The sequence below is a fragment of the Artibeus jamaicensis genome, unplaced genomic scaffold (genome assembly GCF_021234435.1).
Source record: "Artibeus jamaicensis isolate MK-2021 breed Jamaican fruit bat unplaced genomic scaffold, CSHL_Jam_final scaffold_537, whole genome shotgun sequence".
Lineage (NCBI taxonomy): Eukaryota > Metazoa > Chordata > Mammalia > Chiroptera > Phyllostomidae > Artibeus > Artibeus jamaicensis.
This window is the reverse complement of record NW_026522047.1, coordinates 2,686,403-2,704,890: the sequence shown is the minus strand read 5'-3', so window position 1 is coordinate 2,704,890 and position 18,488 is coordinate 2,686,403. Positions and strand designations below refer to the sequence as shown.

Below are 18,488 nucleotides of genomic sequence, written 5' to 3'. Positions count from 1 at the left end.
CCACGGAAACAGAGGGACCTTAACTAGAGAGGTCCTTAACCAGAACCTGGGACTTAAATGACTTGAATCTGCAGGACCTCAGCGGAGTGTTCCCCCCCTTCTGCAAGCATCTTACCCAGAATGTGAGGTGTTTACCATCTGGGTCCAGGGCAGAAACGTAGGGCGGTGCCTGGGGAATGGTCCCTGAGGAAGGGTAGTGGCTCTAAGCCCATGTCCGCGGGAGACTAGAAAATGAGGTGCGGCCGTTGCTGCTGTTCTCACGGGGCGCAGGTTCATCTCCACACGCCCATGGGGCCCCCGGGGAGCAAGGGAAAATGCAAACTGTGACCATGGATGGGTCTGAGAAGCCTTTTTCTTAACCATCCACCTAGTAAGGACCCGCCTCGCTGGCTTGACCAGGAACGTGAGGCCCCAGGTCACCACTGTCATGGCCTTCATGACGAGACCCTGCAGTGCCTTCAAAGTGGAAGCTCTTAACCTTTTGAAAGTCTATTTTGGTCCTGAATAAGGACAGGAAATATTTTTGTAATGTTACAAGTGATTCCTTTAATCAGGAATTTCAGTTGTTATGATTATTTATATTCACTTTTTATTTTTATGCTGTGGCCCAGTTTTACAGAAAGGGGCCAAGTTCACCAGAAATGTATGTGTTTTGTAGCTGGTATCAGTAGACTGGGTCCCGAACCTTGTTCTTCTTTAGCGTCAGACGTGCCCGTCCGGTTCCTCCTCGGGGCCTCCAGTCCGCACTCTCCTGGTGTGAGCAGCGTCCAGTGCACCTGCACCTGGCGTCGTCTCTCAGCTGCGCTTCCGCCAGGTGTTCGCAGCAGGAAGGGGCGAGGAGACCGACGCGGAGACAGGCTGGGCGAATCTCCCGAGCAGGGCAGGGGCACCGTCTTGGCAGCCGGCTGGTGCCCCCTTCAGCCTCCCTTCCCTTTGCTTCTCAGTCCAGAGCCTTCCTGTCCAGCTACTACCGGGACCACAACGTGGGGCTCTCCAGGCTGCTGCACAGGCTCGGGCAGCCGCTGCCGGCCTGGCTGCGACAGGAGCTGCAGAAGGTGACGTAGCGCCAGGACCCGTCACCGCCCACGTCCCTCGGCACAGTCGAGCTGGTCGGGAGCACCGTGTGAATAAACCCGCTTCCGCCCGAGTGACGACACCTGTGTGTGCACGCACCGGAATCGCTAGCACCGAGCCATGTGAGCCCACGGCGGGGCCTCGTGGCGTTTTCTCGTCCAGGGTGGGGCCTACGGCACAGCCCCGTGGCTCTGTTAGTGGCAAGGCAACAGACACTCCATCTGGGACCGAGAGCCCTGATCTTGTGCAAGTGGCAAGTTAGAGTCCCGAGCAACAGACAAGGATCGTGCTGGAGGTCGGTAGTGACCCGGCGTCTGAATCCAGGGCTCCTGTGTCCCTGTGTCCTGTGCTGTGAGGAGAGACCATTCCGTCCCCCGCCGGGTGCAGCAGGAACTCACTGCCACCTCCCTGGTCAGTCAGTCCTCCTCAGTCGGGGGCCCGGGGGGGGGGCCCATCACCGGCACAGCTGGCTGACCCGCAGCGTCCTCAGGACGCTGTGGTTCCAACAGCATCTCCCCCAGATTTGGGCAAAGCAACAGGGGTGCAGACTGCAGTCTGAGCTGCCATCCTACCACCAACCTGGCGTCGCCGTCCCTGGGAGAAAGAGACATTGCCGACAGGCAAGGGGTGAGACAGGCCACCGTGTTCACAGGCCCCTCAAGCCACGGGGCTCCTGTGTGTGCCACACGGGGGCTCTCACTGATGTTTTAATGCCTATTTAAAGAATATATATATACATACACGCAAATATGTAATCCAAAACTTACCTCTTTCAACATCACTAATTCTCAGCTAACCCTGCTCTCAGCCGTCACTGAAAGGTGACTTTCTAGAGAGGTCGGCCCCTCCTGCCCCAGGGTCAGCAGGGCCCTCCCGTCGGGGGCTGCAGTCCCGTAGTCGGGGTCCCGTCCTGTGTTGTCGGTGGGGATGCGGAAAGCCCGCCGGCATTTTCAGGGATTCGTGAGGCAGAACGTCCGCCCAGCGGCGGGTCGGGCCGGCCTGGCCATGCGGCTGGGCGGCCCCTCCTTCCTCCGGGGGGGGCTTCCGAGGGCTCGAGGGGCTTCCGCTTCTTCCAGGGATCTGAGAAATTATGCTTGACATAATTCAATGTCTGTAAAGGAAACTGAAGATCTTATTTTTGTTTATTTTTGTCTTTTTAAGCAAGTAAATCAAATCGATCTAAAAGAGAATCATGAATTTGTTTTATTTCAGACCGTCACTAAGATTTTCCTTCCCTGCTCTTTCCCACTGCGTCTACAGGCTCTCGAACTTTAAAAAAAAAAATTTAAGGTTTTCCTTGGGCACGATAACCACCCACGTCCCGGGCTGTCCCTTCCTCTGTGGGGACAGCCCGGCTCCTGCCTTGTCACCTGGCTGAACACGTATCCTGGGAAGCCCTGAGGTCCCAGGAACTGTGTGCTTGGCGTTCTGACGGTGGTGTTTGGCCTCCCGTTTTCCCTGGGTTGTAGTCTAATGTCCTCCTTTCCAGAACTAGAATTGTTTTTTCCAAATGGGAAATCAGATATATTTATAGAAGGAGGGAGATATTTTTCATATTAAGCAGCATTTACCTAACTCAAAGTGTAATTCATCACTAGATTTTTAAAAATGTAGTTACACTTTTAAAAGTGTAACTACACTGTACACACTTTCGGATTTTTGCCTAATTCACATCCGCAGTGTCACTCGCAGAGAGAGAAATCGCCCCAGGTTCAACTCACCTCCTCCCCGCGGTTCGGTGCGGTCATTGTGCACATTTCTCATTCAGGTTGATCACGAGACAACAGAGTAAATCCTAATTATGTCCATGGTCTTCATCTTACAGCTACTTAGAGGGACTCTGGGCTATGAGAAAACGATGATAAATCAGGGAAATTTTTAATTTTAAGACCACCTTGATTTTCCTCAATTTTTACCCACTGGCTACTTCAGAATTATAGGCTTAAGATTTAACAGATGTAGTTCTTTACCATCTTAAGTAAACCGCATCTCGTAGTCTGTAACAACACACTTCCTAACCCTGTAGGCCAGCCGGCGTCTTCCCGTCTTTCCTCCTCCCCCACTTGTCTGGCTCACAGGCGTAGCCACCACCGAGTCCGCCTTCAGAAAGGCACAGCCAGCTCTTTGGAAGAGTCCATCGTAATACACTGTGTGTTTGTCAAACGCCAGTTCTAGAGATTACGTCACCAACGTGTCCCTCGGGACCCAGTCCTGTGGGCAGTGAAGCGGTGTCCGGAGCAGCCCTGCTGGGCACCACGGAGGAGGGCCGACGGGGAAACCGAGGCTGCCTCCGGAAGCAGCAGCCAGAGCTCCTCACCCCGTCACAGTGTGCTCGCCTCCACGCAGGCACCCCACGCACACGGACTCACGTCGTTTCCGTTCCCTACCTCGCTGCCCCCCACAGCCCAGAGTCCTGCTCCCCACCAACGCTGGCTTTTCATTGCTATCAGCTCTCACCGCACTCGTGTCCGAAAAGCGAACCTGCAACGATCAGGTAACGTGCTCACCCTCTGCTCGTGCAGAGGCCTCTACAGCGTGCTGGCCACAGGCGACAGACAGAGCGGGGACTCCGCCGCCGGCTCGGGGCGCAGCTCGGCACAGGCCCGCGGCACCGACTCACATTCACACCGGCAAGCAGGCACTACCTGAGGGGCAGAAGGGGCCGCAGTCACCTCGCCCATTGGGTGGCGGTCACTGGCGGCCTACAGTGATGCTGCTTCCAGTTCCAACATTTCGTCTGGCAGGTGAATTTTTCCCTTCCCTCCACCTTTGCTCACCATGTGCACGCTCCCCAAATCCCAAGGGCACAGTGAGGGTCACCAGGAGCCGCCTGGGGGCGTTGGGCCCCACCCAGTGCTGCTTCTCCCCAGCCATGTGGCTGCCATGGTAGTGGGACTTCCAGAAGCCAGTGTCCTCTCTTCCGGTGACTGGCAGCATGAAACGCACATGTGTCTAAACCGCTCAGCCCAGTGCCTGACGCGGTCGTGCGGGGGCGGGTGTGTCGCAGAAATGATGTGTAGCGTTCAAACTCCTCGTTTCATCACACAAGAATAGGTTTTCTACTCCCCTTAATAATAAAACCTATGTACCTTGAACATGTAGCTAATTGTATTTGGTCAAAATAGGAACCCGTCTTCCCCTTCACTGTCCAAAAGTGAATTTCGCGCTCCCGGCTGCTGCCGGACCCCCAGAAGGCAGGGCCATGGTCCGCCCACCGAGGTGTCCGCCCACCAAGGTGTCTGCCCACCGAGGTGTCTGCGTCTCCGCCAGGCCATCACAGGCCACCACCCGTGTCCCTTCTCTTCGTGGCTCTCTCCCCAACTCCCCCACAACCCAGCCGACCCCACGGGGACTGTCAGGCTACAGCTACAACTGCCTCCAGCCAAAGGAATTACAAAATGTAACGAGCCCACGTCTGACAACGAATCAATTCTTAAAGACTCTGCATTTATAAGGACTCCGAGGACACGTCTCTGAAATCTCCAAAAGTCTAACTCCACCAACTTGTGGCAAAGTCTTTCCACAAATGAAACATCTGATTACATGTCAATATATAGTTTTCATTTACCTATTTATCAAATATTTCCCTTGCATTTATCATTGCAAATGCAGTGTTTCAGGCCTGAAATAACACATTTATACAAGTAATTCCACTTAAACAATGTTGACTGTTTCTCCTATGTCTAGAAACCTCCCAGAACACCGAGCGCTGGCACTGGCACTCCGCAGAACGTACCAAAATGTGTCGAACCGCGTGGGTCGGCGCCTGCTCCCCTGCGAGTCCGCCCCTTCTCTGCTCCACACCCCGCCCTAGACGCTGCGTGCATCGCTCAGGGTGCGGTGCGGCGGACCTCCCAGCCCGAGCCTGCAGCCCCGTGTCCCACCGTCCACTCTGCACGCGTCACCCACCGTCCTGCTCAGCCCCGTTGGGACACCTGCGGACGCCGACACCGAGCATGTCCTCAGTGGGACTGGCCTCAGGCAGGTGGGGGCCCTGTTTTCCCTCGAGCCCCTTTCTGTCCGGAAGCTGCCCCCAGGTCCGGCTCTGGGAACCCGTTCCTGCGCCGGCCACACTCGGGGCCCCTGCCCATCTCCACGAGCCCACGGTCTCCGAGAGCCCACGTGAGTCTCAAGTACAATTTAAGTTTTCTAGTCACGTTAGAAAGCAATAAAAAGGTGAAACTTACTTTAGTCTTTCACTCGGCACAATATATCCGCCACACTCTTCCAACACGGAGGGCCAGCGGGCTCTCACGGCCTGAGCTCACCTGGGTGCGTCTCTCACAGCCACCTCCCCAGGCTCCTGCCTTGTGTCCAGCTCCTCACTGCTGCCCACACCCCTGCAGAGAGGGCGGGTCCTGCCCACAGTTATGGGGGCAGCCAGACACCCAGCACCAGCCTGGGATGAGGACACTGCCCACTGGCCAGGCCACACGGACTGCCCTGGGAGGGTGACCAGCAGGGCTGGGTGACAGCACCAGGGCGGGTGTGACCCGATCCCCATGGAGCACGTGATGGGAGCTGGGGCCACTACGCAGGGAGAAGCGGGAACTGCCCCCAGCCCACTGTTGGCCAGGCGCCCTCCCCCACAGGAGCACAGTGGGCAGGAACTGGGGGGCCATTTGAGAGCCCCCCCATCCTACCAGAAGTCCTGGTCTCAGGTCCCCTGCCACCTGCGGCCTCACGGTCTGCCTGTGGGGTTCTGCCACCAGCTCTGGGTGGGAGTGCCCACATCTGAGCCGCATGCTACACTCCCGAGGGGATGGCCTTTCTGAGCTGAAAACACACCTTCAAATCCACCAAATGTCTCCAGACTTCAAGGACAATGTGAAACCTTGACGTGCTCTGTGAAGGTGCCCCCTGCCGAGGTCGGTACAGAATACGTGCCCACTCGGGTCAGCAGGTTCAGATCAGCAGGGTGCACCGTAGCCAAGCTAGATGAGCAAGTTGATTGTTTTTGCTTAATTTTGTGCCCAACAGACCACACGCAGGGCTGGGACTTTCTCTGGGGTCACGCTGGGTGAACCAGGATAACATTAGAGCCACGTGGGCTGTTGGCCCTTCTGGGAAAAATAAGTTCCCTGTTCACAAAACAGGCAAGTTCACATGTTCAGTCTGAAACCACGACCTCTGTCTTTCTCTCACAAACCTGCATCACCCACACATCCGGTCGCCTTCACCTTCACCTGCACACTGGTCACGCTCCAGCCCGTCTGCAAACACCAGCCCTGGCAGCCACTGTGTGTCCCCCAGGCCCCCTCTGGCGCTGGCTCCCTTGACCCCTACTCCTGGCTCATGGTCCCCAGCAGCACCTCCCTGCCCCCCAAGGAGCCATCTGTTCCCTCTGCCTCCTCTGGGACCAGTCTCATGCCCCCCGGCAGACGCTGCCAGGAAGGTGAGCTTCCGTCCTTGGTCTGCCTCCCCGAATGACAACACGGGCTCCACAGAATGGCCTCCGTTGCCCAGGCTTCTCTCTGTGCCTGCAGCTCTCGGGGACACCGTGTAAGGTCTTCAATAAAAAAACACTGCAAACAATGCCGTGACACCAGAAGTGCTCAGGCAGGGACTGAGGATGTTCCCACAGGAGCTGGGAGGAGGCCAGGGAGACGGGGAGGGGCAGGATCAGGAGTAGGACCCAGAAGATTTTTTGTCTCAAGACTCTGTCACAGATGAAGGCAGAAAACGAAATTTCCTATTACTAGGTATTTTCTATTACTAAACATTAGACAAATATTTTTTAACAGCAAATGTTTACTCCTGACTAAAGCCAAGAATAATTTATAAACGCACCTTAATGCCTTGCTGAGAAAACAGTAACCCTCCCTCTTTACAATCTTGTAAGGGACACAGGAAGATAGGCAAGGGCGTTGAAGGGCATCTATCATAACCAGGTAATGAGAACACCCGCGCGCACACACACACACCACACCAACTTTTCAGAAAGGCGGGCTCGAAGCTTCCGGGAGAGCTGAGTAAACAGCGTCCAGTTTCAAAGACAGGGAACCAGGGGGAGGGGAGAAACAGTGCACACACAGCACTCACACCAAAGCCCACTTTTAAGGACATGACAGTAATGAACACTAAAAGCATGGGGGGGGGGGTGGAACGTGGAAAAGGACGTTCAGCACGTTCCAAAAGTATCACGTGACTTCAGCTCGCAAGGAGGTTGTGCTCGGGACCCTCCGGCCTCTCCAGCTTCTCAAAGTGCCTCCCCGCATTTCGTATGTTGATCAGAATCGCCGCCGATGGGATCGCCGGATCCGACATCACGACCATCACACATGTGTTGGACGTGAAGGCGTTGATGAAAGCAGCGAAGTGGGAATTCCTCACTTCCATGCTCTGGAAAGCAGCAGCCAGCTTCCCGCAGCTCAGCCTGAACTGCCTCATGATGTTACTGATCCTCTCTGCCCCGCGGGCGTCGCGCCGCTCTCCATGCTGGTAGTGGGCGATGACCAGGAACGTGGTGCTCTCAAACAGCAGCACCTCCTCGGCCTCGATAATTCGGGCAAACGCACTCAGGTCCTCCTCCAGCTGACGGACGTTGGGAAGCAGCTGGCAGACCACACTGGACCAGGCTCTGTAGAGGGTTTCGTCCCAGATGGACGTCCGGAAGCATGCGCACTCCAGTGGGCGAGACAAGCGCAGCAGATCATCCTCCCGCTCCGCGAAAACCGGGTCGCGCTGTTCCTCCGGCACCAGGTCCATCTTGTGCACCAGGCAGAAGATGCTGGCCGCGGGAGAGCTGCGCAGAATGGCCTCCAGGCACGACTGGTAGTAGTGCATGTCCTTCTCCAGGTCGCGGCTTTCCACGTCGAACACGTAGACCAGCGCTGCCACGTCCTGGAAGACGCCGCCGCGCCGGCCAGTGAAGCAGCTCTCCATTAAGGCGTCCTGCCCGCTACAGTCCCACAGGTTCAGCACCAGGCCGCCCGGAAACCGGATGTGCGAGCGCTCCACGTCCACAGTGGCACCCAGGCACCGTGTGTCGCGAGCAGTACAGTTCGCAAAGATGACCGACCGCATGCTGGTCTTTCCCGACCCGCTCTTCCCCATCAGCAGCACCTTTTTCTTCATGGCTGTGCTCGGCCTCAGGCGGAGTCCCCGCAGGCTAGGGCGCGGGGACCTCAGGGCGCAGAGACCTCAGGGCGCGGCCTGCCCGCAGCGCAGACAGAGGGACGCCGGACCTCCGGATGGAGGGGCGGCCGGTGTGGCGGGGCCTCCACGGGCTGGGCCACGCAGGCCTGCGCAGCTGGGGAAGCTAAAAGCAAGGCCACGCAGGCTGAACTAACTCCGTCTCACAGGGTAGCACCGACAGCAAACAGCGACTACACCCCCACAGCGCAGCGCACCTTCCGGTCAGGTGACTCCCTGCGGCCTGCAGCCACTCACTTCCGGTGGCGGTCTCGCGAGAACATCCGGGCACAGAAAAATCTTGTATAACAAATCAGGCAGTCACGTGAGTTGCTGGAGGCTAGGCACTGTCCGGTGTCTTGGTGTTTGAGGACAGGCTGCATGGACAATTCAAAGGAAAATCGTACATTAACCCAAAGCCCCAGCCCCGTCCTCTTCCCACTCTGCAGAGGACACTAACAGGAAAAGGAAAGCGGGGACGCTCCGTGTGACAGGAACGACAGCTAATGCTGCGCTCAGTGGCTGTCCATTTAGAAAGTTTTGTCCACATACTCATTGTGTTCTTTTACTCGGCGACGCAGCTGAACAAGTCAGTCTCATCTGCAGACTCAGGAACGTGCGCGCGATTCGCGTCTGCCCCAGACTTCCGGAGAAGAGCCATCGTCATTCCCAAGTCATCAGAACACACGTGTTATCCATGTTGTATGTTTTGTGTGTAGTATTCTATGTAAGAAGGCACACCCACAGATAAGTGCACACATGTGCGTGTGTGCGCACGCTACAGTGACACAGACATGGAAGCACTCGGCTGGGAAGCACCCAGCCCCTGACAGAGTTTGCAGAACTGAAACTCCTCTCCCGAGCGCAGCACGGACATCTTTTTCGAGCTGTCTCCCCCCAAAAGCAGAGAATAAGTACCTTTATTTTGTTTGTAGCACTTTATTCCTCACCTATGACACTTACACGTCAACTCTCCTTTCTGACTGCCTTTGTGGTTCAGCTTCTGCAGGGAACGTTTCACAGCCAGAGTCCAACAAACCTACCCTGCTGGGGGGAGGGTCACTGGTCCGTCTCAAAGCTCAGAGTCACAGCGCCAGGTTTCACAAGTGGATCACAGCCCCAGCCACCATCCCAGCGAGGGTGCTCAGTGCCTTGTCTCCTGGCCACGTTCATGCTGATTTTAAAGGTGGAAATGGTGAGATCCACCCCTCAGAGTCTCAGGAAGCCAGGATCCCCAGGAAAGCCCAAAAAGCAAAGCCGTGACAGATTCCATGTATGTGCCTGGGAAAACGGGGGCCCTGGCAGGTGGGGGACAGATCGCACCCAGGGGTGGTCTCCAGAAGCCTGTAAGTGACCGGCTGAGGAAAACAAGGCCACACAGAAACAAGCTAGTCCCTGGGGCCACCACAGAGCAGAGCCTTTGGCCACCTGGCTGGCAGGTCCCTGGCTCTGGAAACCCCAGAAGAGGCAGTCCGAGTGTATGGGGGGGGAGGGGGGCAAGGCAGGGTTGTAAGTGGCATCTGAGAGGACAAAACCAACAGGAGAAGAAGAGGCCGTGTGTGGAGGCCATGCTGCCCGTCTTCAGCTGGCACATTCTAGAAGTTGCTTTTGCTGCTGTTGCCAAGGAGACCAAGAAGAGTTGAAAGGGTGGTCTGGACTTGCCATCAGGCACACCAACCTAATTGCCCCAGAGGCTAGTTCTGCTGCAGGTATCTTTGTATCAATTTAGATAAGGGAAAAGAATTAAAATCTTTGAATGTATTGGTAAAATAACTGAAAGCCACAAAAAGATTAAACATAGCACTTACCTGATTAAGCAAGTGACATTCATTTAGTTGGGGGAGATGACATTTATTTCCCATACATAATTCATTAAACCATAATTTAGCAACTAATAATTTGAAGGGATTTCAATGTAAGTGAAACAAGTGAAAAGTTGCTAAAAATTCAGTTTTCCATTTTAATATGTTTAAAGATTTTTTCAAAGAAACAAGGAGGTCAGTTTGGCAGTTGGTGAAGTATTTTTGATCCAAACAATGAGGGGAGAGCCCTGGAAGTAGCGTGTGACTGAGCCCAAGCTGGCCGCTGCCGCCAGGAAAGCCGGACTTGGGGACGAGTGCTGGTGGAAAAGGAGAGTGACTTATTCACATGCCAGCCACCTGGGAAGATGGCATCACTCATCCCAGAGAACATGGCAACATCTCCCTGCAGCGGAGGCTGTAAAAAGGACGGAGCAGGAAAGCAGAACAAAGAGACGGAGGTCAGGCTGGCAGCCTGGGAGCCCTCTGCTGAGGGACCTCCCCACCAACCAACCCAGTCTGATCAGATGATGGGCTGAAGGTCAGCAAACGCCCCAGGACTGGATGGTCCAAAGGCCTCCCTGTCCCCCCTGAAGTGAGTTCCTAGGGTTCTCCGACCGACATGTTGCCCACCCACAAGCTACATTTCAGGTGGATTTGCATTGACAGAACCGAGGTACCTGTTCAGTTATTTTATGGTTCTGTAACAACAGTAGATAAACATGTTAATCCCTTTAAGGTTCTAAATGGAATTGCACTATACACAGAGTATCATTTTAAATGTCATTAAATTATTCAGTTTTCCATGTGTATTAATTATTCCATATAAAATTATATGTAAAAAGTAAGGTTTTTAGCCCTATATCATTTTTTATTGTATCATGAAGAACTTGGAAAAGTGTGAGCATAGTATTGACATGAAAGCATCTTTTAAAAGCCTTGCTGCGTCGGCAGGGGCTGGAGCCAAGGTGAACCCACCACGCTCACATGGAACGTGCAGAACCAGAAGCCAACTCACTGGGCGCAGCTGTGCCAGCAGGCAGCTTGGTTCGCACGGCTTAACGCGGGAAGCGCGCGCTACACAACGCCCACCCACGCAAACACCAAATGTTTTACACTCTGAAACCACAACGGCTAATATTTCAAGATATCAAACGTAAGCAAATATAGCACCCGTTTAATAATGTAGCAGTGATAGAACCCAAAATCCAACAATACAAATCCATGGTTAAGCAAAAGCAAAAGGCCTTAAAGAACAAAACAATAACAATATAGAAAAAGGCACCTAGAAGTTAGTTACAAGATGGAAAACACTGCACCTGATGCTGTGTCTTTAAGGACTATTATGCTATTAAAATGTATACTCTAAGTTTTCTCAAAAATGCAGTCTCCAAATGTGGCTGTAGAAAGCCCTGTGGCAAAGCGTCTGTGCCTGCTTTCATCTGCGCCGGCTGTCCGGCAGCCTCCGAAGCACACACCAGTCAGGCCTCTCCAGGCCAGGCGCAGAGGCTGTCGAACTCATCCAGGATGGACCGACAGACACTAATGCCTGGGGCAGAGCAATGACCTGACCCCTGGCAGGGCTGTGCATGCTCCTAAGACACACTGCATCTGCCTGTGGAGGGCGGTTCGCCCAGGGGTCGGCGCCGCGGAAAAGTGGGTCCACGTGCGAAGCAGCTCGTGCACGTGAGGTGGGTGAGTGTGTGATTAAGTGCGGACCGGAGCCCGCTGCCGCGGCTGCCGACTGGGCTGCCTCCAGGCACCCGTGCAGGGAAGGACGCGGCACTTGTGACGCCTCCGGGTTCACCTGAGGGTGCAATGCTTCTCCAGCAGGGAGAATGAAACCCGCCCGTTTCCTGAGCCCGGGTGAGCCGTTGGGGGATGCACTCCAACCACTGGAACCCGGGCTTCCGGACGGCAGAGGCCGTTCCTGAGCCTGGGCCGCATGGTGTCAGACGTCTAGGCCCTGAACGTGCAGCGTGAATGCGCGCTCGTAGGCGCCTGCGCACTTGTTGGGAAGAACTCGGCGGCCGGGCCTGAGCTCCGGGTCGGACACTCGCGTGATGCCCGTTGGTTCCGGTTTAGAATGCTGAATTTCGTGTGTTGGCAATTCAAAATGTCACTGCGCCTTTTAAATTTTTCCTAAATATTAATAAAAGTCTTTCTTTATGTTAAAAAGACTAGATTTAAATAAATATCCCAAATATATGCCTATGGTATTTTCCAGGGGTTCAATTGATCAAATGTTCAACCCTGCCCTTCCTACCACAAATTACGTACTTTTTACAGGGCTCACATTGTATCCTCGCTTGCTGGTTTCTTCGTAACTTCTACATTCTGACCCCCAGTCTTTCCCTGGAGAACGTGGGAAGAGTAACAGCAGCGACCGAGTCTCCCGCGGGTGAACCAGGCGACCCCGTGCGAGGTCCACTCACATCCCGGAAAGGGAAGCTGGGAATGGACGTCGGCCCTCGCACAGCCCCGCCTCCCCGCTGCGCCCCGCAGGGCCCCGGTCCCTCTGCACAGCGCCACCTTCGGGGCCCTCCCTGCACTGCAGGCCCCGCTCCGCTCCTGAGGACCACGTGACCTGGCGGTGACCCAGTTTCCCGTCGTGCTCAGCAGCCCACGTCCCCATCAGTCTGTTGGAGAGTCGCTCTCTTGTTTCGTCGGCCAGACAGCCGTGGAGTCCCAGCTTCCTGCACAAGGAAAGTGGGGAAGGCTGCCCTTCGCCACGTTTGGGACGATTTCCCTGTCACCTGCGCGCCTCGCGGTTCCGCAACCAAAGCTCCGGGCCGCGCAGGTCACTGGCCCTCAGCCTCGTGGGAGGGAAAAACAGCACAAAGGAGCCAGACACCGCCTTCCCCCGCCAAGATAAACACACGGCGGTAAACCAGCCTCCAGCCCTCGGAACCTTGGACGAGGCTAAAGCAGTGCTAACCCGTGGTTATCTTTTAAAAGGAGATGCCTACCGGACATCACCAGAAGTCTACCATGTTCCACTCGGTCCACTCATAATTTCTTGCTATTTACTTGTAAGGAACGTATCTTATTTTTATGGAGGCAATCTTAAGAATCTATTATACGTTTGTTGCCCTGGCCCACGGTGCTCAGTTGGTTGAAGCATGGTCCCAAACTGAAAGGTTGTGGGTTCGATTCCCAGTCAGGGCATATGCGTGGGTTGTGGGTTTGGTCCCCCAGTCAGGGCCCATGCAAGAGCCAACCAATTAACGTTTCTGTCTCTCCCCTTCCCTTCCCCTCTCTAAAATCAACACGCATGTTCTTGGGTGAAGGATAAAAAATCTACATTTATTGAAAGGCTCAAAATGTCGCCATCTCATTGGAGACGTCTCCTGATGCCAGCGTGCACCTGGAGAGGAAAACCCTGCTGTCACCTCTTCTCGTGCAGCAGTGGGCACCGGTTGGGTGATGTTCTGGTCCCTCTGTAAAGCCGCCCCTCACTCGGCGGCATTGGCAACACACTGACCACCGGACATGTTTACGTGATGAGCCTGCTCCTGAGACCAGAGCCTGTGAACTCTGGCCTTCCCTGCACAGGACCACATGGGGGGGGGGGGGTGTCAGACACTGGCTGTCACCAGGACATGACCTGGCCGTGGGATCCCTCACTCGCCACCCAGGGGCTGCATAATGGAGGCGGCAACATAATGGGAAAAGACTGGTGAAGATCCAAAAAGTGTGGCTTCTCCCTCCCCCGCCCCTGGTTCTGTGTGCAAATAATCGGAAAAACCTGCAGTAAATGCTGTTTGAGGACCCAGGGCTGAGCCTGAGTGGGAACACGGGAGGAGGCCTCCCGTGCCCCCTGCGGTGAAACACAGGCACACGTGTGAGAGATGCACACAGGCCTGTCGCCTGGGCCCCGAGGTGCATCTGTAATGTTTTGTTAAAACATCTAAATCGCCATAGGAAATAGTACTTTGAAGCCGATGGTTGTGATTTTCTGTAGGTTTGGGAGACTGAAAGTCCTCGCACGACTGCCTTAAGTGTTAGGTGGACTGGGAACTACGGAAGCCTGGGCTCCTCGTGTGCCACAGGGAAACCCGCCCTCCTCCTCTTTAACACAAACGTGGATTCGGACTCAGAGAAATCCATGGCCCAGTGGGCGTCTGTGTGTCCGGAAGGGTCTCTACCATCCAAGATTTAACAACAGGACAAAAACAGGGCGGGAACGTGGAGCCTTTAAAGGGGCTGGGACCCACGTGACTAGGGGCAGTCCTCCTCCTGCTGGAGTCCGTCTGCCCCCCGGTGTTGGTGTGGCCAGAATGACTCCCGCTCTTCTGGAAACAGAGCGTGGGCTGGTCTGACCGCTGGTCCCCAGCATGAGGATGGAGGATGGGACTCAGACCTGCATTCCTAGCTGTAAGACGGCGCCTCTCCAGAGGTGCTGGGTGCTCACAGCACAGCAACGGACAGCGGGGGTTCTGAGAAACGTGGGTACAGACTTGGGGGGCAAGCCTGGGGACGAGGGCATGACGGTGAGAAGGACGTGATAACGCTCCCCCTGCCTGGTCTGGAAACAGACGTGTTTGCCGCTGAGCTCATCACTGCTCCTGGGGTGTCCACAGTTCTGATTCTCGTCCCTCTCCCGTGTCAGACACACGGGGCACTGGAAGGACATGCGGGTGAGCCTGGGCTCAAGCTGGGGTCAGAAGGGACATGGCTGGGACAAAGCGGGGCCCCCGGACCCGGGCTCAGGGAAAACACCAGTGGCAGGGCTTCCTGAGAGCAGCACAGGCCCAGCAGACGGGCCATGGGGGGCAGAGCTGGGGGGGATGACAGATGGAACTCCAGCCTCATCTCTTGGGGAGGCGGCACCCCACTCTCGGGGCAAAGGGTCAGGGGTCGGCTGAGAACGTTGAGTCCTCTGGCCAGACCTCGTCACCAGAGCTCCAGACAGGGCCCCGCCGGAGAATCGCTTGTGCAGGTTTCTGTGGCGCAGAAGAGTGAGTAATGGTTCTCCTTTGCTCAGGGGAGAACATTCATGTGACACAGACAAAAACGAGTGCAGTATCTGTGCCTCGGCGGAACAGGACGGGGAAGGTATTGGTCACGGCAGAAATTCCCAACTTTTCTCTGACAAGACAGAGTAGGTTACTTTCTTTAAGTTTTCTGTCTTTGGAGGATTAAGATAATCAATTCCTTAGTGCTCATAAGCAGAGGGTTTAAAAGAATGAAAGGGAGGAGTCGTTGTGCTTTGTATGGGATTTAGTGTCTTTGAACGTGAGTCCCACCCTGGAGACTCCGTGGAGGGAGCAGTGGTCTGTGTTCTCTCAGACCTTGTGCAGTGCCACCACCAACAGGCCAGAGGGACAGAGCAGTGGTTTTTCAAGTTTCTTCAGAGATTTCTGCCCTGGCTGCTGTGGCTCAGTGGTTGAGCCCCAGCCTGAGAACCAAATCAAAGGGTCACTGGTTCAATTCCCAGTCAGGCACATGCCTGGGTTGTGGGCCAAGCCCCCAATAGGGGGCGCACAAGAGGCAACCACACACTGATGTTTCTCTTTCTCCCTTCCCCTCTCTAAAAAAGTAATAAATAAAAATCTTTAAAAAATAAAATGTTTTTTGAAATAATAAAAAAATTAAAATTTCCATTTACAATCACTTTATTTTTAAGTTTCAGCCTGCCACTCTCTTTCAAACATCGCTCATTCTTTAAAGCAAACCGATTACAACCCTTTGTAAAAATAGCTTCCAATGATGACTATTTATCACCATCAGCTCGATTCCAAAACCAGCTCCTCCCTCGCGGGGACAGAGGTGGAAATGGAAAATGTACTGACCACAGCGGGAGGGGCGCCGGCTGGTGGAGAGGACGGCCCCGCCCCGAACTCTCTGCTTGGCCCTCAGTGGTGGGACGCGGCAGGAAGGCCGCAGAAGCTGTGCACGTCTGTGCCCGTGGGAGATGCCGACGTGCTCACGTCTGTGCCCGCTCCCCACGTGAGGACCTGACCTGCAGTTTGCACAGGTCTCCAGGACCAGGGGCTGCGGCGGCCCTGAAGCTTCTCCAGCACATGCCTGGGCCGCCAGCTCTGGATGAGTCCTGCTGATTAAAAAAATGGGTTATTTTACTTGGAAACGAGCATACGCTCAGCGTGTCCTGAGCAAAGCTGAGTCTGACTTTCATACAAAACACAAACGGTCTGTGAGCATCACAGATGAACACGGAGACGACAGCCAGGGTTTCAGGCGACGTTCATCCACCGAGAGGAGTGTGAAAAGGCCGGGCCGGGAGACAGAACAAGCACAGACCCCTAAAACGGATCGAAAGGTTCAAAGAAGTGTTTTCACGCTTTATGTTCCAACCTAGAAAGGACATTTTTCACATTAGATAAGGTGTCACTTTCTCATGAAACAGATTAAATCTGAATGCACTACACTCAGGTCTCTAAATCACACAGACCCCAGGCAGTTAAGAATGTTACTGAGTGGTCCCCCTGCTCCCGGGGACTTACCCTGAACCCCTCGTTGCGGGGCCAAGAAAACGGAGAAGTTCCAGGTGAAAGGTTTGTTTTAGAACCATGAGGAGCTACGGTTTGTCTAAAGAGTCCATTAAAGAGTAAAATGTGAAGAACGGAGAACAAATGAAACCAGGTGTTCTGCCTCCTGAACAGAAATGGCCCCTTTTAATTAAAAGAATACAAGTTTTTAAAGAGAACTGATTACATTGCAGAAATTTTAAGCCCTTTTTGCTTAAAGCTAACATTCATTCCTTAAATAAACATGTTTTCAACTGAAGCAGGAGAATAATATGTGGAAATAGTTCAAATGCACAGATTGAGGTTAGAAGTTTTGCTAGTTCAGCTGTGACTGGCAGTTTGGGGTCCGAGGGTATTAGCAACTGCACAAGGAAGCCCTGCGTTTTCTCAGCCTCCGTTCACCGGCTTTGATCTGTTCCCACGTCGTCCGAGGCTGATTCTGCGCCTTCACTGACAGCCGGAGCAGCCCGGCCACTGGGAAAGGGGGTATTTGGCACCCTCGAGTTCTATGTCCTCAGACTCCAGAATGGAGAGGCACACACCAGGTTCTCTTTGACCTTGAAGACCCCAAAGAAAGGAAGGGAAGGAGGAAAGGGGAGCGGGAGGGAGGCCGCCGTGACCAGGGCCCCCACGCTCACCACGCATCCGCGTCAGTGTCCCAAACAACGGCTCTGCACTCAGAGTCTTCCCTGAACTGAATCTAACAGGAGAGAGCGAGACCACAGTCTGCTTAGAGAACTCGGCATTTTCCCTTTGAACTGTCACCGTCATCGTCAAGTTCACATTCAGGGTCTCACTGAAACCCGCAGCCACGACTCCCGGAGCGTCAGGCAGGAAACCTGGTCCTGCGCACACTCACTGGTCTTCCCAACAGCACGATCTGGTAGATTTCCTTGGTTGGCGGTTGGGGAGACTGGGGCTCAGGGAATTCCGGTCACTCCGAGCACTAAAACTAGGAAATGGCCCCTCGGTCTTCCTGACTTTCTCTCTGCAGCGGGACCCCAGGAGGTAGAGTCAGAGTTTCAGGGCTTCCCTGAGTTCGCTGGCGTCTGGGGCCAACGCTGGGCCCCGGGTGCCACTCCTCTGGCCTCCACTGCCCAGAGTCTCTGTGACGGACGTGTCCCTCGTGTGCCATCGGTGGGATGGTCCCTCTCCATGGCAAGAGCACGAGGGCCCGATGCTGCGTCCAGAGCCATGTCCTCCACAGACCGACTGGCACGGGGCCGGCACGTGGTCGGGCTCTGGAACTGCCTGTGGAAGTAACCGGTTGTGAGTCACTGTGACCCACTGCGACACCAGTGTCCGGGGGAAAGACAACATTCTGTGCCCGAGGGAACCTCTGGCAGCAGCAGCCTCGATGACAAGTCCAGATGCAGTCTCTCGAGTCCAGTAGCGCGAGTAGAGATTCACTGTGCAGACCAAGGCCGGGGTGGCCGGGGTCCGGAAGACCCAGTAGGGAAACGGGGAACTGCCCTCGTCGGCAGTTCCTGCGAGTCATCGACGGGAATCACAGCACCGTGAACGAAAGCTCTCAGCAGAAATGTCATCATGTCCACCGCTCCCGCCCCGGGGTGAGGAGGGACACTCTCGCTGCCCCGGGAGACCAGGCCGTCCTCTCCACACTGACTACAGAAGGGTCTGCACCCCTTCCGCCCTCCACAGGCACAAGGGTGTCGGTGATAAGTCCACCGTCTGGAAGTTCCAGGAAAAGCGATGTGCCTTTCTGCAAAGTCGACTTGATTCTGCAGAGTAAAGGCTATTTGCTAAGAACGGGGACTCTGGAGCCAGGCTGGGTTCGAAGCCCAGCTCTGCCACGGACCAGCTTTGGGCAGCTGAGCGGATTTCTCCATCTCTGAGCCTCCGTGTCACCGTGGGCAAAGCGGGACGGTAAGTCGGGAGCCAAGTGTGAGGGTGCTCGTTAGACTCTGCACGTGGCAGGCCCCAAGTGAGCGCTCAGCGGTCCAGCTGTGGCTGTAACCACTTTAACTGA

General features: G+C 54.9%; 2 protein-coding genes across 2 annotated transcripts in view; one reads left to right on the top strand and one right to left on the bottom strand.

Moving 5' to 3' along the window:
* The window catches only part of LOC119037689 (bifunctional heparan sulfate N-deacetylase/N-sulfotransferase 4-like), an 85,475-nt gene extending 84,411 nt beyond the window's left edge, over positions 1-1,064 (top strand). The window contains exon 13 of the mRNA XM_037129982.2: positions 945-1,064. Within this exon, the coding sequence (XP_036985877.2) occupies positions 945-1,064 (120 nt within the window). The remainder of the gene's footprint in view (positions 1-944) is intronic.
* A 6,160-nt stretch (positions 1,065-7,224) lies between these two features.
* Positions 7,225-8,157, bottom strand: LOC119037688 (ras-related GTP-binding protein A-like). The gene has a single exon (XM_037129981.2). It carries the CDS (start codon positions 8,149-8,151, stop codon positions 7,225-7,227), a length of 927 nt encoding a protein of 308 aa, XP_036985876.2. The 5' UTR covers positions 8,152-8,157.
* Positions 8,158-18,488: the final 10,331 nt, after the last annotated feature.